The 18,670-nt window shown below is 34.1% G+C and overlaps 3 protein-coding genes across 4 annotated transcripts in view; 1 reads left to right on the top strand and 2 right to left on the bottom strand.

Moving 5' to 3' along the window:
- The window catches only part of LOC108969035, a gene marked incomplete at its 3' end in the record, with an annotated part of 17,013 nt that extends 5,600 nt beyond the window's left edge, over positions 1 to 11,413 (bottom strand). The window contains exon 1 of the mRNA XM_018933505.1: positions 10,654 to 11,413. Coding sequence (XP_018789050.1) covers positions 10,654 to 11,032 — 379 coding nt within the window. The remainder of the gene's footprint in view (positions 1 to 10,653) is intronic.
- A 529-nt stretch (positions 11,414 to 11,942) lies between these two features.
- LOC108969038 (thioredoxin domain-containing protein 9) lies at positions 11,943 to 13,489 on the bottom strand. Its single transcript, XM_018933509.1, has 3 exons — positions 13,046 to 13,489; positions 12,615 to 12,974; positions 11,943 to 12,545 (listed from the first exon to the last, which is right to left on the bottom strand). Exons 1-3 carry the CDS (start codon positions 13,220 to 13,222, stop codon positions 12,432 to 12,434), a joined length of 651 nt encoding a protein of 216 aa, XP_018789054.1. The 5' UTR covers positions 13,223 to 13,489; the 3' UTR covers positions 11,943 to 12,431.
- A 627-nt stretch (positions 13,490 to 14,116) lies between these two features.
- Positions 14,117 to 17,947, top strand: LOC108969036 (adiponectin receptor protein). Of its 2 annotated transcripts, none has more exons than XM_018933506.1 (7): positions 14,117 to 14,222; positions 15,318 to 15,795; positions 16,557 to 16,655; positions 16,719 to 17,071; positions 17,164 to 17,465; positions 17,538 to 17,617; positions 17,686 to 17,947. In XM_018933506.1, the coding sequence occupies exons 2-7, from the start codon at positions 15,439 to 15,441 to the stop codon at positions 17,818 to 17,820; spliced, it is 1,326 nt and encodes a 441-aa protein (XP_018789051.1). In that variant the 5' UTR covers positions 14,117 to 14,222; positions 15,318 to 15,438; the 3' UTR covers positions 17,821 to 17,947. The 2 variants fall into 2 exon arrangements, with proteins under 2 accessions (XP_018789051.1, XP_018789052.1); XM_018933507.1 differs by lacking the exon at positions 14,117 to 14,222 and adding an exon at positions 15,113 to 15,219.
- Positions 17,948 to 18,670: the final 723 nt, after the last annotated feature.

The raw sequence follows: 18,670 nt of genomic DNA, 5'->3' as shown, positions 1-18,670 counted from the left end.
TCGCGTCCTTGTCCAATCTGTTGAAAGCAGAACTAACGGCGCGGTTGTTATGGCCTGTGAGGATGGAGTAAGGTGTGTACGATTACTTTTCATTTGGCTCAAGCAGTCCACAACTTCCGGACCTTAGACTCTTAGACCAAGTATGCTTGGGGTAGCCGAAAGCATAAATTTGAAGGCGAGCTAAGCCCTCCCCATGGTTGTACGCTGGGTTTGAGATCCGCCATGTAAAAACCACCCATGATGATGAAAAGTCGAAAACAGCCTCAGATGAGTGTCTCTCACCCCTTTTGATGAGGACCACTGCAAACGTTTCCAAATTAACCAACCAAATTAAGAATTTTACATCTACAGCTCAGCCTGCGAAGGAATTTCCTCAGCATTACTTAAGACTTCAAGAAGCTGCCATTAACACTTCTACAGAATGTCAAGTAAACAGTACAAAGTTGACTGTAGAATTACTGAGTGAATAGGATGAATGGAATGCACATTACACAATAGTCATTATTTAATGAAAGCATTTCTATTGTTATCTGCTTCAAAGCAGGCAAATATTAGAGGCAGAAGTGAGAGTAAACTGCACGTGAGCTGTGTGCTGAGTGACGATAATTTATTACTCGAAATGAATTATAATTGAGCCGTACGTCGATTGAACTGTCAATTTTATGGTGAAATTGAAGTAAAATACTAATTGCGGGATTATTGATCTCGTTCATTTGAAATAAAGAATTATAATAATTGTATTGGGATTGCTATTGATTAAAGTATGTTTTTTTTTTATACATCGCGGATTAAAATTGAACTTGAACCCTTTCGAATTGATTTACATACAAAGGCACGCTCAAAGTATTGGTTCGGACCTGTGCTATCAACATTTGGACCACCTAGAAGTGGCTAACTTTGGCAGCTATGAAAATCAAATGTCCCTGTTTTTTTCATAGACCTCATATACAGTTTTTACCTTATTTTATAATATAATATTTGTATACTATACTTAACAGGTCAACTGACCCCGCTCTGACACATAGATGACGCTATTAGAATTAAGTCCACATGATTTTAAGTTAGCCTTAACCTTCAAAAGGCGCCTGTACCAATTTGACAGTCGGATCATTAGTTTGTGACTTATAGCATTCTGAGTTAAGAAACTTTTATTATTGTGAAAAAAATGGATAAAAGGGAATTTCTTTTCCGTTTTGAACGGCAAGCATTTAGTTGAAGCTGAAACTTGGCTTGTTAACGAATTTCCGGAGACTGCCAMAAGTAAACCAAATAAATCCTTGATTATGCTAAGTTTAGAAATTTATTAGAGATAGCAAATACTTTGAAGATATCAACCGAACGTCGTTAACGAATACTTGGGTATGAGAAAGCTCTGTGAAAAGTGGGTGTCGTCCGAAAACACTTTTGTCCACAAAAACGACGAGCTGATTCGGAACAAGTTGGAGAAGTTCAAGCGCAATAAACTGGAGTTTTGCGTCRATATGTGACAATGGAAGCAACATTGCACCATCATTTCACTCCGAAGTCCAATCGACAGTCATCGAGTGGACTGTACACGATGAACCCCTTTCAATGCATTGAAAAAATATGTATTGACTACCTTGAAAAAAGTAGAGTTATTGGACCGTTTGAAGGACGAAAAGTTTTAGAATCGATTTAATCATTATCTCCCTCGAAGGAACTATGTTGAATAATTTTGCTAAAAAAAACTTATTTTACTATGGTAATCCGATGATTTTTCAAAAGATCTGATAGGTTGGTCCTTTTTAGAGGTACATAATTTCCTGGAGAGAGATCAAATGAGATGTAAAAATTAAACATTCACATTTTTATTTTGAGGCATCCTWACACTAAGTCTGATTTCTAGCTTAACTCGAACAATCCTGAAAAGACCTTTCAGGCTGTCTGCGAGTTTTTTAATATAGTTACAGAATCCGGAATTATATACCATAGAAAACCACTCCTGTGTTCGAACTTTTAAATTATCAAAACGCGTAGTAGCCAATATATATTTGCACAATTCCATTCCCTCCATTGTGATTGTGAGTTCTGAAGGTATGAGCTCCCAAGAGTTTAAGTATTGACCTTCCAAACAAGGGACAGTCAAAAAGTAACGTCTAGTAATAATTTCCAACCCTGCAGCATGGACGTCAATAGAGCAATGACCTGTTAAAAGCCCCTCAACTAGGGAGAGGCTAGCCTTACTGAGGGCAAAGAGATCACGAGATCTCTTGCGATAGATATTGGGAAAAATGGTTTTTGCAACAGCGCGTGTATGGTGGCCCAGCGCTGGTCAAGCGTCAATAGAGCAATGACCTGTTAAAAGCCCCTCAACTAGGGAGAGGCTAGCCTTACTGAGGGCAAAGAGATCACGAGATCTCTTGCGATAGATTTTGGGMMAAATGGCTTTTGCAACAGCGCGTGTATGGTGGCCCAGCGCTGGTCAAGCTCCCGCGAAGCCCAGCTATCTAGTAGTAGAACACATGAGGATACGAGAGCACCTATCCGCGCCCATTCTATAACGGTTCGAGGGCGTMTTTCGTTGCTATCTTATCAGCTTTACAATTGSCTGCGAYTCCGCTGTGGTCTGGCAGCTATACCGGTCTTATCACAAAAACACTYGAYATAAAAACTWGCGAGGTTAGGCACTCCTTGACCAACCCTGAACGSACTGTAAAGKAATTCAATGCTAGTATTGCCGCTCTCCTACTCAAGAGATCAATTTTAAATTCACAAACATTAAAAATAACACTAGATATTTTTTTTTGCTCAAGAAACCAATAAATTCACAAAGAAAGGACTGTGTTAAAAGTTGTGACAAATAAATTAAGTTTGATAAATGTTWTGTTTGGTTTGAGTATAAAGTGCAGGTTTTATTTACATGCCGCTTGTGTATCGTTTTCATTGAGCTTGCGGCGACATATAAAGCCAATCGAGTGCAATCGACAGCCAATAAAAATGATTAGCAACTRCTCGAGTGGGTTAGGTCAGTACGAATGCAGCAGAGCAAGCAACAGATGATGCGATTAAATGCTTAAGGCTTATTAACACACACATCCATAGAAAGTGAACAATAATCAACGGCTTAAATAATATATACATACGTATGCATGTGTGTATAAACTTAGAAAGGCGTTTTAAATGATTATAGAAAGGCGATAATAATGAGCACTGGAAATGATGTTTTAGAACAATAAACTTTCCGTTTCGCTTTTCAAACTTTTCGCCAACATATGTACTATGCATACAATATGAATGTTATCGACACCGTTATGAGTTCGATTTAACTTCGAGTCGGCACATTTATATTCATATATTCATATATACTAAAATATGCATTTTAAAAGAAAAGCAGTCAGGGCGAAGGCGAGCTTATGAATGAGCTCAGCTGAAAAACAACAATGCAAAGTCTTGTTTTGCCTCATTTTTTTCTTCGAACATTTGCATATTTCATTGATTTTACGCTTAAACCGCTGGCATAGCCACCATTATTGAGGTTAAAAGTGTGCGACCGACACATCCGTACACACTTCTACAAAATGTACGTAAATATGTATGTGTGTATGAGTGTTTACACATTCGCAAACGGTTCGGTGTTCAATGGTCGATCCACCATCGTCCACTATGTGGAGCAAATGACATGTGTGCATGCAAGTCATTTGTGTGGAACTCGGCGTTGGCTGAACAGCCAAACGTTGCGTGCGAAACCGTTTGAAATTCACCCATAGTGCACACATGTACAATGCCATGTATGTGTGGGCGTGTGATTGGGTGTAAGTGCCATTCTAGTCGTAGCCATTGACAGTTCTGCACCATGAATTATTTACGAGTTTGAAAATTTATTATGCTTTTTGCAAACCCGTTTACACCACTTTTTAAGTGTCATGCGTATTAGGGTGGAAATTATGCAAAAAGTTGACGAGGYTTTGTTTTTTAAGCGATTAAACTCCGTCAGCTTGCTTCTCCGTTTATTCCTAACTGAACTGAAACCTAATTTATTATTTAATTCTTCACAAGTCTACGTACATATGTATGTATGTATGCATGTTYACTTCGACAAAATCTGCTAGTCTCATGATTTTAGGATGACACCTCTGTAACAACATTTGAAACTCATTTATACAGATCGATCGCATGAATATTATTTTATTTAAGTGGAAAGCAAACAATTAAGAAACGGAGCGATAAAGTGAAAGGAGTTAACGGTACTGTCTTTTGCATGATTTAAATATAAGGTTRTCAAATATCTCTCTTCCGCTTTTTACTCTTTATAAAAAAGTGTTACAGTGATCGGATTTAGTTCAATTATGCGCCGTTTCGTTCGATAAYCTGTTTCCATTAATAATAACAAATAACAATAATAACGATTCCCTTCCAATTTCACCAAACACACAGCAAACACGACCGTTTTCACTTGATATAGTCGCAATGCATCCATTTTTCGCCGCCAGGCACCATTCGCTTCAAAGACGGGTCGAGTTCGTTCCGTTTCAGCAGCATATCGGAGGCATATCCAAAAAAAAATTTTTTTTTTGCGTCATATCCTGCGGCACCCAAATATCAACATTTTTTGTGTATACAGCTTTCTGCAGATGGTTTAAAATGGTTTGGTGACTAACCCTCATCTTGTGGGCAATGTCACGAGATGTCACATGCCGATCTAACTGGATGTTTTCCATGATTTCATCGGTACTCGTCGTCACAGGTTTTCGACGGCTGGCTTCTCCATGGTCTCGTTTTCATCCGCTCCTCGAAATCATTCCTTCGCAGTTCGAAGTGCTAGAGTACCATCCCCCAAAACACTATTAATCTCACAGAACGTTTATCTAGCGGATTTGCCTTTAACGAAGGAAAACTTCAAAATAGCGCGAATTTCGGAGTGATCTYCATGTTTAAACGTCTATAACTGTTGAACGTAATATCCAAACTAATCACGCATAGCGTTGTTTTGTAGGTTATAGCAAGAATTTTCAAAGATGTATAGTATTGCTAGATTCGAACTCTGTAGCGCTTTATACATACTTGCACATAGCCGCGAAATTCAAAAGACAAAAACTCGGAAGGGAGATATTTGACAACCTAATATTTAAGAGAGAATGCAAACTATAATGAAAGGAGTAAATCGAACTGTTTTTGTATGAGTGGTAAAAAATATCCAAAGACGGTCTAGATATCGTTGAAGATACATATACGTCGTTTTGGCGCTCTAAAACTGATGAAAATTTTAAAAAAGTGAAAAATATGATGCTTGAAAATCGTAAGGCAAGTGTTGCTCCAAGAATCGAATGATTTTGGTGGATATTTTGGGTATGAAACATGCTATTGCTCGACTCGTCCCGATAAAGCTGAATCTTTTTCAAACCAATTTTTTAGCAATATTTGTCTCGATTGTTCTTTAGTCCAATGCACATTTGAAATATTAATTTTAGAACAATCCTAACCTTAATATAAATGTAACTAGTTTCCAAAAATAAAGTGAGCTGCTGAAAAAMTTAATAGTATATAAATTAAGTTATTTGCTTCTGCAACTACTATTAATGTCAAAATGAGTTTCTTACAGCAACAATTTTGTAAATTTGTTAACTTTGGTTGTACTAAAGTAATAACACACCTCGCACGTGCATTTATTATAGCATAAAAGAATATGCTTAAAAAATCTTATTTTGTTTTTGATTGCTCGGTTTGTATGTCAGATAGATGCTATAGTGGCCCGATCGTAAGAACTCGGGATTTGTAGGAATTTTGTGAAGATATTTCGGTAAATAAAAACGTTTTTCATACAAGGTCTTGAGTTGAATCAAGAATTCACAAGACAGCTATATTCTATAGTSGTCCAATATCTGCGGTTCYGACAAATGAGCAGCTACTTGGGGAGAAAAGGACGTGTGCGCAATAACAGCTCAATATCAAGAACCCTGAAGAACTAGTTCGCGTCTGTGCAGACCGACGAATATGATAGAGCCGACTCAACTCATCAYGCTGATATTTTCCGATATTTTTTTCTGTTTGTTATAAACTACATGCAAACCTAATATACCSTGTTCAGGGTATAGAAAGTGTTTATCGTTAAATAATACAAATATTTTCTCAACAAAAAAAGTTCCCTATATGAATGTACATACAGTTGTGTTCAAAATAATAGCAGTGCATCGCAATATAAAATACAAAGTTATGTTTTTCAACAAACACAAGAATTTTATTAATTTAATTTTTATCCACGAATTGTKCATTTTATGCAGTCTTTTTATGCACTTTTAAATTTTTATTAATACAAAGTAAATGAAAAAAAAGTAAAAAATATTTAAATAAAAATCTCAATAATTCGGTGATCAAAATAATACGAGTGCATCACAAAACAAAGTAAAACTAATAATAAATTAAAAAATTGGAAATTAGGACGAGTTTATAAGTTAGTTTAGTTAATATTTAGTCGGGTAACTGTCATTTTTTATTGCCATGCCTCGTGGACTGTGCTTCATTATACCCTTGTACTTGAGGGTCTACGGTCAGTAACACCTGTTTTAATATATGCCTATAAATTATCTATGAAATTAAAGTCAGGCAACTGAGCAGGCCAAGACATAACCTCAATTTTATTGACCCGAAGCCATTCCTTTTCTGATTTACTTGTATATTTCGGATCGTTATCTTGATGAAACAACCACTTTAATGGCATACTCCATTCCGCGTATGGCAGCAWAAYTTWTTTCAATATATYCRCATACACATACTGATCCATGGTTTMTTTTATCAKATGGATTGGTGCCACGCCGTTGCACGAGAAACTTTCCCACTATGCACCACCATGTTTGACGGTCTTAAGACTGTATTGCGGATTATATTCCGTATTTGATGGACGACGGATATACTGACTAGACCCTGTGCCACCAAATAAAACCACCTTATATTCCTCTGTACACAAAATACATATGTCTCTATTTCTTCTGTTGCCAGTTGCCATGTTCTTTGGCGAATTGGAGCCGTGCTCTAATTATGTTTCTTTGTCAAAAATTGAACTTTTCGCCGATTCCGTGCAAATAAATTATATTCCATTAAACGTCTACGATCTGTTACGTCACTAACAACCATTTCTAGACGTTTTTTTATTTCTCTAGACGACACTTTGCAATCTTTTTTAGACGACAGGAGGTTTTGCGTTTTCGTCCACCTGTTTCGGTTTTATTTTTGTAGGACAGRGAATTTGGGGGATTAAATTAAAATAAATGACTTATCCTTTAAAAAATCTCACGGTTTTTATTTTTTTGTACTTACTTTTTACTTTTTACAGATTTTGTTTAAATATAAAAGTAATATACACCTTGGTAGCTCACACTCTTATTTTTGAGAACAGCGCAATTCAGTGACCGACACAGATTTTAACTCGTAACATTAGAAATAATTTAAACAGCTGAAGTTTATGCTTTGTGTTTTACGCGCGGAATACCGTTAGAAATACTTCTCGAAAAGTGCTTGACGTTCATGGTCTGATATGATAATTTTTTTGGGTTAAATATTTTTCTCAGGGGCACTCCTATTATTTTAGACATAGCTGTACATACATACATACATGTGTACAAAGTTACACTCTTTTCCCATATAGTATGTGGCTCCATATGAATACTTACAAAGGCTACAATTAATTAAGTGGATTCTATGAAATGATAAAAATGTCATTTGACGTGCAATGAAATGAAAATTTTCTCCAAGTAAATTTCTAAATTGGCTGAACGTCATTGCTATGCAATTAAAATTTTTATGGCAAATTTTCTATGTAACGAAGCGCATGCATAGTACATACACATACGTACATATATGTATGTATGTAGATAGATGTGCATACAAACGCCTCGCAGGCAATAGAGCTTATTTGATCTCTTATACGATATGTATACATACATACGGGTATATGCTTATGTTTGTGTGTATACACGCATGCGGTGATGTCACTGCAATGGCCTTTTTAATTSTAATACAAATTGTATATCGCTTAAATGCGAATGGGACATTGAATGTATGTTTTCTTATATATATGTACAATTGTGGGCCGAAAATAGTAAGACTTGTTAATTGACGACGAACCACGTCCAGGACGGCAATCAGCATGAACTGATGATCAACACGTAATTAGAATAAAAGAAATTAGTGCTTGAGAATCGACGATTAACAGTCAGAGAACTAACTAGCATCGTTGGAATATAGGAAGGATCGTAAAAAGCATTTTGAAAAATMATTTGGGCCTCCGTTCCCACGACAGTCGAGTATACGTAACCGGAACGGACTCGGATTTTTATCTGGTCAAGGCAGGTCAAAAATCAAGGTTATGTCGACAATTTTMTTCGATTATCGAGCATTTCTATTCTATTCTTACTACTTTTCGCCCATAGTAGTATACATATATCTGTGTGAGTAAGTACACTTGGTATTTCGTTGTAATTTTATATTTCATTTTCAGCATACTGCTATTCTACATTAGTAGGAGAGTTACTGTAAAATTGGCCATATAACTAATCCTAGTTAAGACATTTGCTTTTTTTTTTACATTTAAAGATATCACTTATTTATTTCATGGCAATTACCCTGAATTGAAAAATTTTAGTGCGCAAAAATAAAAAGAAATAAGCAAAACAAATCGATATTTGTTGAGCAAAATTAAACAGCGCCTGAGTGTATGGTGGAGAAAGTGGTGTCTGAAATTTGCAATAAAAGGTAGGACGTTAAGCAATGGCTTGCAAGAGGTCAAGGTGAGTAGAAGCTAATTTTGCGTGCACAGTTTACCACGAAAAAGGTAAAAAAAGGCAAAGAGCAACAGCAAACAGTGGTTCCATTTAGCGATGATATCAATACCTTTCACATTTTTATTAATTAATCAGTTATCGCACACATTGTTTTTGAGGAATCATTTACGATTTTCTTATTTCTTTCAAATTGGAGTCATTCTCTGCTACATTGCAGAATTTTTAAGACAAGCGAAGCTACACATAAAAATGTGACTAATGCTAAATAATTAAGCCCAAGTATATTACCTATACATCGCATTTATTAATTAATATATTTTGTTAAATAATTGTTTCAGAGCCAATGTACTAAGTATATACATACATACAAACATACGTATGCTATTATTGCGATTCAATAAATTTTTTATTTTTATAAAAGTTTAATATTATCGGTACACGCTGCCTCAGGGGAAATTACGCACATGTTGCAACAATCAATGCGTTTTAAAACGTAAAACCGCTGGAAAATAATGCATTATATTTTAGTTTTCTATTGGCAGTGACCATGACCTAGACGAGAGCCGTGGGAAAAGTGCCAATTGGAAAACCAATAGTGTGGCGTTTATTCTCTAATTCTATTTTATATGTTTGCCAAACACATACATATGTATGTATGTATATGTGTGAGAGCAGATATATATGTATAAACTTTTACWATATATAGATAAGTTTTCATATATGTATATACATATATCGACCTTTTCGTGTGAATTGCATATTAGTTATTTTACTTTATTATTTTTATAAACTTGCAACATGTTGCTACAGAGTTTTGTTCACTTGTTTAGTTGTATGTATCACTTAAAATTAATCTGAATGATTGTCCGTCCGTCCACCTGTTCTACATCAACTTCAAAATCTGTTAATCATATGTAATATCCTTCATAAATACAAAATGCGCGTTGACGACGAAACGATATCTCCTCAAATGAAAAATGTTCCAACAATTCTACACAATMACCTGATTGTATTTATAAGGCAGTTGTATGCTATAGAGGTCCGATCTGAACATTTGTTTCATTCTGAATTGGATGGATATGTAAATGTACGGACATTAATGAAATGGGTTTAAAAATAAAGGAGAAATTTCAAAATTTCTTCATTTTCAATACAATTTAGAGTTGACATTTTCCTAGAAATTAATCGCGATATCTTTAATAAATAATAATGTCTTAAATAAACAATTGGACTGGAAYGTAGAAACAGCTGAATTGTTATCTGCAAAACCTTGAACCTATGTAAGTAATGAAGTACAGTTGTACTTAATTTATAATTGTGTTTGTTATTTAATTTTAAATTAGTGTTGTTTATTTCCAAATTATTATTAGAATTTATTACCAGACTTTGAAATTTAATAGAAAYGTTAATTAAGTTGGAAAATTCTTAAATATCAATTAAAATTCCAACGTGACCAAATAGAAGACCTGTATGTATGTACACGTATATGGTCGCAGTAAAAAAGAATTTAAAATTTCCAGAAAATAACAACAGCTGTCGATAAGATACGCCTTGCTCGTTGTATATAAATTAATTGACGGAAAACAACTACAACAATAAGTGTTACGACTAGTCAGTTAAGTTGATTTGTGAGATGTACAAAAGTAGAACCAAATAGTCATCCTTGCCACATATTACATACATATGTTTTTACATACAATAATATCCTATCCACAGAAAGTGTTGTTGTTGCTTAGCACTTTTCTTTTTGTGTGTTATTGTGCTAAATGTTTTTTCAAGTAGCTGTTGTATTCTTTTAATTGAAGATGTGTATATACGTAAATTTAACGAACGCATACAAAATGCAACAAAAGCAAGAWATAAGCCCCTAAAGATCAATTACAGACACAATGAACGACAATAAGTTATAGAAACTTACCTCCAGTCTGTCGCAGACCGGCACTGTTGGGTGGTGTTATACTAGAAACTCCTACAGCACCAGCGCTAACACCTAATGACTGATTGGAGGCGCCCATAGACAAGGAAATTTGGCTTTGCAATTGCTGACGTAGAGTATCGGCAGCCCCAGATGGTACACTACTAGATTGAGGCACAGCAGATGTGCCAGTGCCAGCACTACCGCCACCACCGGGTGAAGATGAATCATTTCCGGTCATTGCATGATGAGTAGCAACAGSAGCTGAACTGTTACCATGATAGCTGCTCAATCCGCTCCCAATGCGTATCGGTGTACTACTTGTCGTCATCAAGTTGCTGACATTCGAACCCCCTGAGCCAGCTGCCGTAGTTTGCGTCATTGCMAATAAAGTGTGATTCGGACTTTTTTGTCTTTAGTTATATATATTTTTACAAAGTTGCTAATATGTTTTTCGTATTATAAAGAAAAAACTGTAATGCATCTAGGCACTGTGTTCACTTTTATTTTTTATTACTGCAACACAATATTTTTTCTAATAAATTATGTATTGATTTTTTTCACAAGATTCCACTGTATTTTATTAGATTTTATAAATTTTAACTTTTTGTTGAACTTATGCAAAGTAGTTTCCACAACACTAACTAATTTACATACACTGAACTGTTTATAAATCAATTTAATTTAAACCAATTCTTTTCCCTTCCGCCCGTACACCAWCTGATCTTTCCAAACGTAACCAAAAGCAACCAAAATCAGCGAGTCAACCTATTCCAATGAAACYAAATGAAAATTCATGCGAAAATGCAAAACACCAAACAGGGTTGCTAGCGATGACATACACAGTGTGGTGAATATCTTTTCGAAATAGTATAAAAGTAGTTGTGGAGCAACTTTGCTTTGAACGATTGTAAAAAAATGGGGTTTTCTGAAGGTATGATAACTTTCAAAACATATTTATATCATTTTAAACTAATTAAACTGTAACAATAGCATTTTAAAGTTTGCTTTACTCAAAATTTGAGAGTAAATCTAGAGCACAAAGTTTAAACAGCATACTAAACACCAATTAAGAATCTTACCGTGTTGGATTTATGGTTATATTATTTCACAGTGGGCTCTTCTTAACTTAAGAGGCTATAAACTAGGGCGACTGACTTACGTTACATGCAGCGGGTTCACCGTACTTATATACACGTTTAACAAGTAAATTTATTTARATATTTATTATAWTATTCAAAGTTGTTTTGTCCTAATAAAAACCGCCATTAATTGCATGTTTAAGAGTATTTTTATTATTTTGTTGAACCAAACTTAAGAACACAATTGATGAATTCTTAAAAATAAATTTAGTTTTTCATGCATATTTCAGTTAGTTTTATGTAATAGTATAAAAAATAAATATTGTCAATATTCTAATAGGCTTAAGAAAAAGATTTGTGAATGAAAAAAATTACGCATGTACTGATTTGTTGTCTTTTTTGATTTCTCCCGTTAAGGACAATACTAAAGTGCACCGCGTGTTTGTGCCTCTTTTTTTGGGTTTAACCTGAACTTCCTTGTTTTATTATTGCGCAGTCGGAGTCAAGCATTTTTGCTGCATGTTGCATTATTTAAGCTTTTGATTTGTTTGTTACTTTACCACTACAATTAAATTTTACTTTCTATAATATTAATTTAGTTTTGAATGAGTTACAATTTGCTAAGCAAGCTTTTTAAACCCTATCCTTCTTAAAGACACACTGTGGATACTGCAGTTGCCAACTTCTAAAGAAGTGCTGTTAATCATCGAAGTCTATGTCAGAATCATCTGAATCATATCCGCTGCGAATGGTCTTGTTCACACGGTTGATATAGGCCTTCTTTTTTACGTCCGGTGGGGTCATAAGGTCACCCTAAGATAATATATACAAGTATATTTAAATTAAATAAATCAACAGAATTAAGTTGTTAAGGATGATTACCTTATAATCAATGGCACCGGATTGTGCTATTCGCCATTCCAACATTTCCGTTGAAAAATCATCGCAGTTACCCAGGTCGGTAAATCCAACTATAAAGTCCTTCGTTTTACTGTCCTTAACTAATGCAATGGTTGGTATCACTTTTATGCGTAGTCTTTGTGTCAGGAACGGTGACTTCTCAGCATTCACTTTACAGAATTTCGCCTCAACATGTTTACTTGCAAGTATTTTCAAGTGCATATCAACAATGCGGCAGCGTTCTGTAGAGTCTCGATAGAAATGACACACAATATTTGGCGACTTTTTTGAAACTTCAAARAATTCTTTTTCATCGGCCAACTCAGTATATGTCCCATGACCCTGGAAATATAACAAGAAAGCAACAAACGTGAATAAATTTAGTTATCAAAAATGAGAGCTGGAACACCCACATTTTTAAGCCACTCCTGCTTTTTACGGTTAAGATCTTTCATTTCTTTGAGGCGTTGCTCTCGTATCGATTTTAAGTCATCGGAGTCCAAATTGTCCAGCTGATCCAATTGTTGATCCARCTGCCTTTCAATCATTTGCGCAGCCGTCAGTAATTGATTTTCCAACATATTAGCCATTTCTTCTTTAGATATCCGCAGACCGGCGTGGCAGGTGTAACAATTATTTAATAATACACRGAAAAGAAACACGTGTCGCAGTTAAAAATTAAGCAGTTTCCTTAAATTTGGCGAAAACTTCTTGATTCTTTTTAATTTAATATTTTCCTTTTGGAAGTAATATATGTTTTCGAATTTTTTTGGAATTTTTAGATGTTTCTATACACGAAAATGGAAAACATTTGTCATTCATATTAGTCGCCGCTCCCAAGACCTTGCCACTTTTCCTGAAATCTAAATTGATTAAAAGCAATGAATTATTTAAAGTTGAATGCGAATAATTTTAACAGTAATATTTCTTTTATTACCTTTAGCATTCTTTTTAGCCCATTTTAAAAAACTAATTTCTTAAAAACATTTGGTTTTATAAATATGGGCCGGTTACACTAAGGACCATGGTTGCTATAACACTTATTATTTAAAAGAAAAAATCCGAAAAGAAAACCAGAAGCACAACTTTTGTTTAATATATAATAAATGGCTAATTTTGTTTATAAAAAATGTTTGCTTTATATACGTTGACTTTATATTTTTTAACTTATTTAAAATAAACTAAAGTTTCTTAATAAATATACTTAACCGCAACTGTATCGGCTGTTAGTGTTGGAGACTGCTTAAATCGAAAATGAAATAAAAGAACTTACATTTCATAACAGGCATCTAAATCTAAAATTTGTTACATTACAGTTGATTACATCTTATTGCAAAATATCGGTGACAGTTTTAAAATATATGCTTATATTATATTTAATTATATAGAGATCAGTAGTGATGAATACAGCTGATTTCAAAAGGGGAGCAGAAATACATCTCTAAACGTAGACTTGCAACTCTGTAGAAGTTACTAAAATTCACTTAATATTGCTTTATCGAAAGTCTTTATTTCTTTTGCTGGAGGAACTTTCCGATTTTTTACGCTTCAATTTGAAGCTCACATAATTTCACTAAAATTTATTGAAAGGTAAATTAATCAGCTGTTTTACAAATTTAAATTGCGAACAGTCGTACCTTCTATGCATTTTTTGCATGTGAAATTAATTGTGGGTACAATGAAAAAGWTAATACATTTTGTGCTACTTTTGTTTAAGTAGAGTGTGGAGTGCGTAATTTTTGTACATTTTATTACTGAACATAATTGGGCCATCATAAAAGCCATAAATAGTTTGTAATCTGTCGCTGAACATAAGTGGAAGTAATCAATGTTCTGAAGTTAAGAATCCAAACAAACACGTCAGGTGGCTGGCATATGCATATACATATATATACCTATATAAAAAGTTACATTAATTATTGCTGCTTTCCCTCAAGTAGATATTATACAAACAATTATACATATGCAGCATGTAACTTCATTAAAATTTCATTAAACAAAATTGCTTGTTACTCATATTTAGAGTATTATTATAATATACATATATGTGTACATKTTTATTCAAAGCCATTTAGGTTCTATATATTTGTGAAGAAACGATCAATTGAAGTCTCACAAATCATACATTCATAAATACATTTTCTTCTACGTCATGGCAGACTTGCAATCAGCCATTACATTGGTTGGCCTAAGTTGGTTCGAGGAGTTATATGCTCAAAGGATAAATAGCGTCTTTGAATTATGTTAAATCATGCAAATTGTAGCAATAGATGCACCACAAAATTTATAATGCATCTGCACATTTATGTATATATATGTTTTAATAATGTTTATTATTATTTACATAATTTGGCAATAATTCTATAATATGAGGATATATTTTCTATTAAAATAGTTCACAATCAAGAGAGCGTGGAAATAGTATGACACACATACAATAAAAAACAAAATAATTTGAAATATTTGAGTGTCAAAAAATAACTAAAAAAATATGCATAAAAAGTAAATTCAAGTTCATTTTAAATTGCTTAATGTAAAGTAGGGCAAAATTCTGGAAGGGAACAAACGCGTGGAAAATAAATTAAGTGTAATTAAAAAAATAAAAATATAAAACTTTAAATAGCTTTACATTAGATTTCTGATTTGYCGATTGTTGCATAATATCATGATATTTATCTCTTTCAGCGCGGAAAATTTGAAAACGTTCGAGGGAAACCAAAGCTTTTTCTCTCATTCAGTTTTAATTTAAACTGAATATAAAGAGCTCATAACAAAACATCGCTCATTTTAATTAATCATACATAAAATGGAGGGCGATAAATCTACAACAATTCTTATGGCTCGTGATATCTCTAATGAAGAATGCGTTGTTGATGCTAGTATTCCGATGGGAAATGCAACAGAATCCACCTCTGATTTGGAATCGCCTGTGCACTCGTGTGTTGAATCAATACTACGTAGCGATGCTGATGACGACGATGAAGATCTAATTTTCCAGGAGGTCAAAATGATATTACGTAAACGCAGAGGTTGGGGTCCGGAAGATTCACTCAGCGCTAACGACTTGGATTTACTTGAGTATGACGACGAGTTGGTGGAGGAAGATGACGCTGGCTGCCCCTTGCCCTCAACACCCGAGGATACACAACTGATTGAAGCTGAGGTGAGTAGTGCTGCATATGTATGTATGTATAAGTGTATTGTTTACATGACTTAACTTTTAATGCATATACCAGACATTCATACATATGTATTTTGTTTACTTAAAATTCGCATGTTTCAATTTGTTAATTATTTGAAAAAAAAATCTTATCGCCGATTCTTGAACTTAGGAGCAATTTTGCGATAACTGTATATGTGAGCTTGCGATTTTCTAAGATTTTATAAGTCAATTAATGATAAAAAAATAATTAAAACACATTTGAAACATTTGCAATGTTGCGGCTCTTGATAGTGACATCATTAATAATTTCCGCATAGGAATCGCCCATTTAAGGTATATTTTGTGAATGAGACCAAAGGAAAATTTGCTTTTTTCCGTGATTTTTCACCAATAGAAATTGTACTCTTATCAGTATCTAATAATGTGTGTTTGTTTSTTATGTATGTATGTATGTATATTTCCGGGGTTAAATATTTTATCGTACTTTCAGTGGAATTCTCAAACAACACGATTCATTGATTAAATTTTATTTTTATTTTGACAGACCATAACGAAGAAAAGACAGTGATACATCAAAATTATTTGAAGTAATTAAAAATTAATTTTACAATTTTTTATTCTGAAGTTAAAATATTAATACATTTTTTCATGATACAAAGTACAAAAATGTAATGCAAATGTGTTAAAAAAAAAAAATTATCCACCAGTCATCATAATATCGGTTATTAAGAACAAATAATAAACTTACACAATACTTTCAGATGACCGAGGTTTTGAAAGCGGGCGTCTTATCGGATGAGATCGATTTGGGTGCATTAGCCCACAACGCCGCCGAACAAGCAGAAGAATTCGTGCGCAAGGTGAGCACACTTTGTCAACTGTTATTTATACAAGCATTTTATGTTAAAAATAAATTTGTTTAGGTCTGGGAAGCTAGTTGGATGGTATGCCATTATAAAAATTTACCTAAGTGGCTGCAGGACAATGACTTTCTGCACCGCGGCCATCGCCCACCACTGCCCTCGTTCAGTGCCTGCTTCAAATCGATATTCCGTGTGCACACCGAAACCGGCAACATCTGGACACATTTGCTAGGCTGCGTGGCGTTCATTGGTGTTGCTTTGTATTTTTTGTCTCGCCCATCCGTTGAAATACAAATACAAGAGAAAATCATATTTGGCGCTTTCTTTGCCGGTGCCATCATTTGCCTGGGTTTCTCATTCGCTTTTCACACGCTTAGCTGTCACTCGGTAGAGATTGGAAGACTGTTTTCAAAGTAAGCAGAAACGCTTTTAAGAAATATAATAACTTTACGAAATCATCTTTTCTTTTTAATTTATTACTTATTATTACTATTCTTTATTACAGATTAGATTACTGTGGAATTGCACTCCTGATTATGGGCTCGTTTGTGCCCTGGTTGTATTACGGATTCTATTGTCATTACCAACCCAAAGTTATCTATTTATCTGTGGTATGCGTATTGGGCTCGCTATCGATTATTGTCTCACTGTGGGATAAATTCTCTGAACCTGGTCTGAGGCCACTACGCGCCGGTGTCTTCATGAGTTTCGGCCTCTCTGGCATCATACCAGCTATTCATTATAGTCTGATGGAGGGTTGGTTTAGTAAAATCAGTCAAGCTAGTTTGGGTTGGCTAATACTGATGGGTAAGTACACCGCCTTTACACAAAATTTGAAGTAAATCTTTATTTTTATGTGTTTTCTTTTGTGTTCTTGAGGCCTCCTTTATATACTTGGTGCAATGTTATATGCCTTACGTGTGCCGGAGCGATGGTTTCCGGGCAAATTTGATATATGGGTAAATCGCATGCGTTTTAGTTATATGTATATTTCTGTTCAATAATTGTTGAAATATTTACGTTACAGTTCCAATCGCATCAATTGTTCCATATACTCGTCATTGCGGCTGCGTTTGTGCACTATCACGGCATATCCGAGATGGCAATGTATCGCGTAACGGTCGGCGAATGCACGGTACCACACGAACCAATCACGTTCTAAGCGGAAAGCTGGTTATTTATGCTAAAACTTTTGGTTTATTTATCCATAATTTGTTTTGGCTGCGAATGTTTGCAAAAAAAATTAAAGTTTATGAACRAAAGGCAGAAGTCGAAAGTTAAAATTTAAACATTAGTATCATTTATAATTTATGTTATAATTAAAAACTAAAATATGGCGATATAAAAATAGAAAAATAAATATAAACGTACACATTTTCATATCTATTGGGACAAAATTGCATAGTCCACTTAGTAGAAAGAAGCCGACTGTTAACGGCATAAAGTTATTGAAAAATTGTAATTTACACATTGTTATTTTTAATATACATCTCATACATATATGTATCAACACATTCACGCATCGCATCATACACACGTAGATTTTGAGAAGCATATTAATGTACTTTGGACGTAGGTTCGTTCATTTATAGCTGAATCGTGCCCTTTTGAAAAGAAACGTTTTTATGCATTCTACAAATTACACCAACCGCTAGAGATTTTACAAGCGCTATTTCAAATCCAGTGAAACAATTAAAATAATTACTTCCTTTGCTGCTAGGTAATTTTAATTATTGATGCTAATTTAAATATTGATTATCAGTTATAAAATTAAAGTCAAAGCAGTTTAAAATTTATACTTTTTTTATTAAATTTACACATGCCGATCTTAAAAAAAAAAACTTGGCTTATTTTGACTTCGCGCAGTACATAAAAAATAAGCGTTAAGCTCTCATTTTATATTTTATTCTTTTATTATTTTCTTTGTTAAATTGCTTTGAATATTGTTAATATTTTTATTGTTAAAGTTTTATTAATTGAGTTGCGCTTTGTTTCCCAGCAGGGTTGCGATA

This window comes from Bactrocera latifrons, unplaced genomic scaffold (assembly GCF_001853355.1).
Source record: "Bactrocera latifrons isolate USDA-ARS-PBARC rearing strain unplaced genomic scaffold, ASM185335v1 scaffold_239, whole genome shotgun sequence".
Classification (NCBI taxonomy): domain Eukaryota; kingdom Metazoa; phylum Arthropoda; class Insecta; order Diptera; family Tephritidae; genus Bactrocera; species Bactrocera latifrons.
The sequence above is the reverse complement of the archived record's forward strand: the minus strand, read 5'-3'. Positions and strand labels throughout refer to the sequence as shown.